This window comes from Triticum dicoccoides, chromosome 3A (genome assembly GCF_002162155.2).
Source record: "Triticum dicoccoides isolate Atlit2015 ecotype Zavitan chromosome 3A, WEW_v2.0, whole genome shotgun sequence".
Classification (NCBI taxonomy): Eukaryota; Viridiplantae; Streptophyta; class Magnoliopsida; order Poales; family Poaceae; genus Triticum; species Triticum dicoccoides.
In genome coordinates this window covers 45,455,594-45,463,066 of record NC_041384.1, presented here as the reverse complement: position 1 = coordinate 45,463,066, position 7,473 = coordinate 45,455,594, and the positions used below count along the sequence as shown (strand labels likewise).

General features: G+C 46.7%; 1 protein-coding gene across 2 annotated transcripts; it reads left to right on the top strand.

Moving 5' to 3' along the window:
- The first annotated feature begins 434 nt into the window (after positions 1-434).
- On the top strand, positions 435-6,370 carry LOC119266976. 2 transcript variants are annotated; one of them, XM_037548261.1, is made up of 6 exons: positions 435-567; positions 2,576-2,821; positions 3,192-3,289; positions 3,755-5,054; positions 5,163-5,204; positions 5,465-6,370. In XM_037548261.1, the coding sequence occupies exons 2-6, from the start codon at positions 2,662-2,664 to the stop codon at positions 6,166-6,168; spliced, it is 2,304 nt and encodes a 767-aa protein (XP_037404158.1). In that variant the 5' UTR covers positions 435-567; positions 2,576-2,661; the 3' UTR covers positions 6,169-6,370. The 2 variants fall into 2 exon arrangements, with proteins under 2 accessions (XP_037404158.1, XP_037404157.1); XM_037548260.1 differs by having other exon boundaries at positions 437-567; positions 3,755-5,204.
- Positions 6,371-7,473: the final 1,103 nt, after the last annotated feature.

Below are 7,473 nucleotides of genomic sequence, written 5' to 3'. Positions count from 1 at the left end.
CGCGAAAACAAAACTCCGCCCTCCCCGCCACCGCGTGGGCCACCCTCCCTACCCCCATCGTCGCTAACTTCATCCCGACAAATCCGCACCCTCCCCCGCGCCGCCGTGGACTCCGCGTCGGCCGAGCTCCATCACCGCAAGCTTTTCCTGCCCGATTTTCATTGCAAAAAACATTCTATATACGCTCGAAAATAAAAGAGGAGAGACCTTGCACTGAGCACATCAACATGGACAAGCAACAAAGGGCAACTAACAAAACAGCCTAAACCGAAGTGAAGTGATATCCCATCACTGTTCGGTGGCGGTCCAAGAGGGAGAAGCATTCAACAGCAGGTGAGGTCAGCACTCGAGGCGAGGACCGGGCCGGAGCGAGGGATTTAACCCCAAACCCCCCGCAGCTTTTTCCACCCTCCCCCTCCCGGATCCGTTCCTTCCGTCCTCCTCCCTCCTCCCACCAACTCTCCCTCCCTCCCTCCCTCCCTCCTCCTCCCGGAGGAGGAGCGCCACCCTCGCCTCCCTCCCCGCCTCGTCGTCGCCGGCGCGCGTCGCCCGCGCCCGTCCACCGAGGTTCGTCGCCGGTCCCCGCCCGCACCGAGCACGCCTCGACGAATTTCTCCTCTGCTTGTTTTGGTTTGGGTTTTACGGGTGCGTGCGTGCGTGCGTTTCTCCGGCCTGCGCGCGCGCGCGTTGCGTCCTCTCTCGATCGGCGCCACGGTTCGCGGCCGGCCGGCGCCGCCGCTGCCGCGTTCCCGTGCGGCTCATCTGTTCGCCGAAAGGCGCCTCTGCGCTGCGCGCGTGCGTTCCTCCTCGCTCGCTCGTTCGTCCGTCAGGCAAACCGTTCGTCAGGACAGAGCATCTATTCTCTCGTTGTTTCGGTTATTTCTGTTCGTTTTCTTCACTGCGAGAGCATGTTCGCCGAAGTCCGCGTTGATGATTGGGATTTGCTACCTGTTGTTGTTGATCTGTCTCTACTCTGTCTGTGGTCTGTACCGCATGCCTTCCGATTTCTGCATGGGCAGGCAGATATGGCCAAACGGACCTCTGTTTTTCGATAGGAAATGGTTTGTTCTAGCGTTTTTTTTTCTCTTTTGCCTTTCATGGATCGGGAGTTACCAAGTGGGAAACCTCGAGCTGTTCATCGTGAATTCGTGATATGTTTTCCATGCCTCAAGTTGCGCATGGACCGAGTCACTGCACTATGTGGACTCCATTCCAGAGCAGATGGGTTGCTGAATCTGATTCTGATGGACGGATTTTTCTCCAGCAATTCAATGGACGGGTTGTCCAGATGGAGTGGATTGGTTTTTGCATGCAGCAGGCCACGATCTGGTTGATGGTAGAAGTACTGATTGTTTATTTCTGACTTTGTTGATGGTTGCTGTTGCTGTTGTTCGTATTGGATGGATGGGTTTTTCCTCCAGCAATTGAATGGATGGGTTGTTGAACGGAGTGGATTGATTTTGCAGCAGTCATGATCTGATTGGTGGTACAAGTACTAAGTACTGTACTAGTAACTACTTATTTTTGACTCTTGATTGATTGAGTAATGACTAATGAGAGTAGCCCTTTTGGTTGGGGTACAGAATTTTTGTCCAAGGAGTCGAGGACAGTATCTGTCACACTGCCTCCACAGTTTTTCTTGTTTAGATTTGTAAGCTGGAGATCTCCTCTCAAGTGAATGAGCCTAGTGATGATATTGAGTAGCACAGCGGATTCCGCCCTCCCTACGCTGTTGATTTCAGAGTCTCCATTGATTAGCACTTCTTTTTGCCTAACCAAGGGCATTGTTTAGTAATTTTTCATATACATGATTTGTTTTCTGAGTCATGAGGAATGGATGTGCAGCCTAGTATTGTTTTTCTTAATCCTCCTGGGGTCAGTCTCTTTCTGTGTCAAGTTACTGAAAAGAGCGCAGAAGAATTACTTGCTTAACATGTGACCAGATTTTCGGCGACAGTTCTCCGGTTCTTCCTTGGAAGCTTTCTCAGCCTTCTTGATTTGCAATCCCTGTTGGTTGGCTGTGGATGTGCTTTCACGGTTCAAGTATGCTGTCCCAGGATGAAAGAAGGAAATCGCAATATTCTTCTTCACTAAAGTGGCTCTTCCTAACTACTATAGTTTTATTTCGCGGTCGTCTAATGATTGATTAGTGGTTCAGACACTAACTAACAAGGATACAGACAGGCATTGTTTATCTGGCGTGTCTTCAGAAATGGTTCGGTTGCAGTTTGGTGGGTGTCTGTGTGCATGTTTTAGGAAAGATGGGTGTTTACATCACCATCATTGACCCCCCTTTTTAATCTAGAAAAGGCGCAAACGACCCTCTTAAGTTACTTCTTATTCGCTTGTTCGTCAGTACTCTGTTACTTTATGCCTTTCCTCATGATTAAGACCTTCATTTGCCCTGCGGATCTTTGTGGATACTTGGCTAGGCACCATCTTTATGTGTACTAAATCTGTTCGGCCATACTCTTTTCCATTATGGTCTGGAGGCAATGATCTGTTTGGAGTTGGAAAAGTCATTAGGTATGTGCTTTGATAGGTTGTTAATCACTGTCCATTATGTTCATGACAGGTCACAGACCTAACTGAAGTCGAGGCACTGTTCCATAATCGGCGCGGGTGGTGCTCTGCTCATAAGGAATCATTCATTCCTCTTTTATGCTGCCGGGCCCAGGACAAATGGCCCAGCTGTTGCACCCTCAGGACTCTGGGTTTTATGGAAGGAAGGAAATGGGGGGCCGATGGAGCTTTCTTGAGTTGTTTGGCCTTCGCCGGCGCCTACGGTCCACGAAGAAGATGATCTCTGACAAGAAACATGGTAAGGAAAAAAGCACTGGTGGTAAGTTGGGGTTGTTCTTTAACCGCAACTGAGCATCCTTGAGTAAATTGATTTGATTCACCGAAAAAACAATAGGAGTACAGTTGTGGTTGTCATTCATGTATTCAAATACTTTGATTTTTCCATTTGACCTTCTATAAGTAATGATAAAATATAAACTCATAAGCAGGAAAGTTTTTAAACAATGATAAAATATAAACTCGTACGTTGGGAAGTTACTGTTTAGCACTTAGTGTACTGAACCTGAAGAATTAGAACTCTACACCTTGACCTGAAATATCTACAAGTATGACAGCTTATGCGCCTAAACAATATGTTGTAATTTTATTGACCGTGAAATTGACTGCAGGAAGTAGGCTTCGAGGTTGCTATGTTCCATTCAAAGACGAAGACAGTGGTGTCACGGATGAGCAGAGAGCTGTCATAGATGAGTACAAAAACACTAAAGTATATACCAATTACCCACCTTGATTATCAACTTCCAGAGTTCTCTTGATACTTGAATACTAGTACTGATGTCTCTGTTAATTTTTTCATTTGTATCCAGTAGTCCATTTTCGTCCTCTGGTTACAGTTTAAGAGAAATGAACTAAAATCATATGCATCATTGGTCCTTCTCTTTATGTATATCAGTATATAAATTATTGTATATTTGTGTCAGCATCTAGTGTGTACATAAACTTAAATCACCTCTACTCATTGTACTAATACATCTGATGGATTGTTTAGGCAAGTGCATGAATTATTTTATAAGCATAAATATATGATGATCTGCGTGCTGCTACTGCATTACATATAAGCAGTTTTTACAAGTACTTCTGTCCTCCAGATTACTTGCACACAGACAACTAGTTTTCCTTTGGATTTGGAGATGTGAACTGATCATATTCCATCAATTTTCTTGTATTTCAGGTTAAAAATAAACACAAGGGTTCAAAAAAGAGTTCTGGTAAGTCGGGTCTGAAGTCATTATTTTCAAGAAAATTGTACGGAAAGGAAGATCAGAAAGAGAAGATGCTTCCTGTTGGACCAAAGCTGCTGCGCACCCTTTCAATACATTACTTGGAAAACAATGACTATGTTCTGAATGGTCAGTCAGCTGCCAATGGTGACAGTTCTTCACACGACGCTAAACTGTCACTACCAAATGACACCAGTACAAACTTGCAACAGGATACGTTAAGCAACCTGGATGGTTCTGGTACTGACCATGTGAAACGGAAGAGCCACCGTAGCATCTCCATGGATGGGATTCTTCACAAGGTACCCTATGGGCAGAGGCTTTCTGGAGATAACATTAGACAAGAACTTCCTCGATCAGCCTCTGCCACATATGACAGGGATGGTCTGAAACCTTGCATTGGTACTGCTGCAAAGAGACATGGGAACAGCGGTTTTCGGCGTTCGCGTTCCCTATCTGAATCACTGGAGAGCTACTCTCACTTGCTTGATTCCATTTCAAGCAGTGAATCCAAAAGGCTGCTGACAAGCTCGAAGTCCACTAGGGATCACTCTTTGGATGGCCTTGATGCAGCAACTGCACTGCAGAGAACTTCCATTTCTCAGCTCAGATCAAAAAGTGTGGTTAGACTTGCTGAATTTCTTGTGATTCCAGAAGACACATTGGCACCAGAAGTTCCAGAGGAAATAGTTGGAGATGTGAAACTTGCTGTGGATGAGGGTTCTTGTAATGAGGTTGCTGGTGGCTCTGAGGATCCTGTGTCACTTGAAGAGTTGTTGAGCGAGTGCGACGTCGTGGAATCATCGACTGAAGACAATTTATGTATTGCTCCTTTAGCTTCAGAGGTGGTTGATGTTTCAGAAGAACAAGCTCCTTTAGCTTCTTCAGAGATGGTTGATGTTTCAGAAGAAGCTGCAACTTATGATGATGATCTGGAGGTTCTCTCATCGACCCAAGCCAAGCTGTGTACCGACCCTTCAGCATCTGAAGTTGACATCCCAGAAGAACATGCAACAACCTGTAATGATGATGATCTTATTCACTCGTCAACTGGAGCTGATCCTTGCACTCTTCTTAGTCTTCTGCAATCAGCAGACGTCGACATTGCAGAACAGCAAGTGCCACCTTCTGATGATCAAATTCGGTCATGCATCACCCAACCTTCAGAAGACATCGACATTGCAGAAGAACTGGCAACAATCTCTGAAGACAATCAGATCCATTCATTCGATTCTTTGAAATCAGTCAAAGGTACTAGCTGTGTCCCTGACCCCAATAGAGATACTGAAGATGAGTTAAATTTATGCTGTGAACAAGAAACTGAAAGTCCAACCTCTGTTCTGGATGTGGCCTTCTCAGACCATCCTGCTGCTAGTTCAGAGAACCAAACAATGCTGAATGGTGAGATTTTCATCTAGTACATATGCAGAACCTGCATTAGCCTTCTATATTTTATTTTATTTTGAATTTTAGCCTTCTATACTTAAAAACAAAACTTCAGAATGGCATTCCAAACAAGCAGCAATTGAAATTTACTTATAAAATACGATGAAGTTATTACCGAGTCATCAATGAAATTAACGATCGGAATTCTTGAATTTACTATGGAATTCGCGTAACTTCTTATTTTAATCTCTTTTTCCTGTTCGTCTGTTTCGCAGATTCGTCGCTGGTGGAAAAAACTGTCCATTCAAATGAAGCACATGACCATTCAGTTGGCACTGATGATGATCTTGATTCTAGCACTTCTGTCAAACCACCAACTAGCTCATCGACTGAGGAGAACATACTTCTTCAGGAGAACAACCTCACCGACCTCAACGCTCTCCAAGAAGCAGCAGATGATCCAAAGAACGAGGCCGAGCTGGCGTACGTCAACGACATATTCAACAAGTCGAGCTTCCGCGACGAGGCGCTGTTCGAAGCTTGGCGCTCGCAGAACCGCGCCGCGCTCCAGGAGGACGACTGCCAGCACTACGACGCCGCGGCGGCGGCCATCGACTTCACCGACATGTCGGCCGACGAGCTGCTCCTCTTCGACCTGACAAACGAGGCGCTGCTCGAGGTCTACAAGGACTACGCCGCCGGCGAGTCCAGGCAGCCCCGCTTCTCCTCCTTCCAGCGGCCCAAGCCCGTCGGCGACCGCGCCCTCAGGGACCTGCGGTCCAGGGTGGGCCGCCAGCTAGACGAGCGGCCGCAGTCCGGCGTGGAGGTCGACGTCGACGCCGTGCTGTCGAGCGACCTGGGCAAGGCGGAGCGCTGGAGCAACTTCCGGCGAGAGGCCGACCAGGTGGCGAGCCTGGTGGCCAACTCCGTGCTCGACAGGCTCGTCACCGAGCTCGCGCTCCAGCTCGCAAAGTTTTGAGTCTTGATGATAGATAGTTAGCCATTCATTTATTCTGCCTGCCCCATTTTTTATTGGTTAGTTAATTAATTTAGCTGCTTGATGATGATGATATATACACCATGGAAGTGTGAGGGGATGTTACATTACATTACATTACATTATCATGTAGATATCAGAAACCATTTTTGGTTCTTTCCTCCTGGGAGAGGAGAGGAGAATACATAGGAACATGAGTCAGGAGAATGTTGTTAGGTCATCTTAGTGGGATGAGTCATCTAGACTAGTTGCTGAGAATTGAGTGGACATGGGAGGCACTTGTTTTGTACTAGTGTCTGTTTTGAATGTATCTTGCTTCAGGTAAGAAAAATCTTGGAACAACAATTTGTCGGTTCGTGCCTTCTGGTCTTGCTCAAATTTACATGAGGAGAATGCAAGCGATAATTCTTCTGGGTTGATTGGCTTCTTGGTCTTTAGTCTTTACTTCTTTCTAGATCTTTATTTGGCTCCTCTTGTTTTTTTAGGGGTGAAATCAAACTTTGATTTATCAAAAGCCACAGTTCGTGGGATACAAGTTTGTCCATGGGGTTGAATCAGCCACACATGGCGCTTCTGATCTAAAGAAGAGAAATTTTAGCTAAACTATGAGTTCCACCATTTGCCGAACTGGTAGTGATCACCGAGAGAGGCTCATACTAGAAATGGGTTCATCGTGGCCTGAAAAGGGGCTTGAACCCGTCACCAGGTCCATGATGTCCAGCCCAAACCATCTATCATCAGGCTTTGGGAGTAAGGGGGGCGAAGCCACACCAAGATATGGGTGTACAAATGTACACCCGTTAATTGTGGCTCTCACCGTAAGAATGTGTACCTGCAAGCTTAATGAAAACATTTAATATATATAAGTAGTTAATTTTAGTTAACCAAAGATAACACTAATATTTATTTAGGGCATCTCCAGCCGTTGGCCCCCCAGGGGGCGTCTAAAAGCGCCGACTGGGGGTGAGCCGGCGCAAAAAATGGCCCTGGGGGCGAGTCGGTCCCCAGCCGTCGGCCCCCAGGCGCGTATTAAAGAAAACAAAGGACCGTTCGGCGAAGTTATGATAAAAACTAGTTAAATTTCGGTCAAACATGGCAAATTTCGGTGAAATTCGCGCATTTTCATTACATTAACCTAATCTAAAAAAGAAAAGGGCTGAAGTCGTCGCCGCCGTCGCCGCCATCGTCGTCGTCGGCCTTCTCCTCCTTGACGCGGGCGCCCCTGCTGGACCCCTGCCCGGCGTCACCATGGCGGACTGGCGGCGGCGCGTCATCATCGTCGTCGCT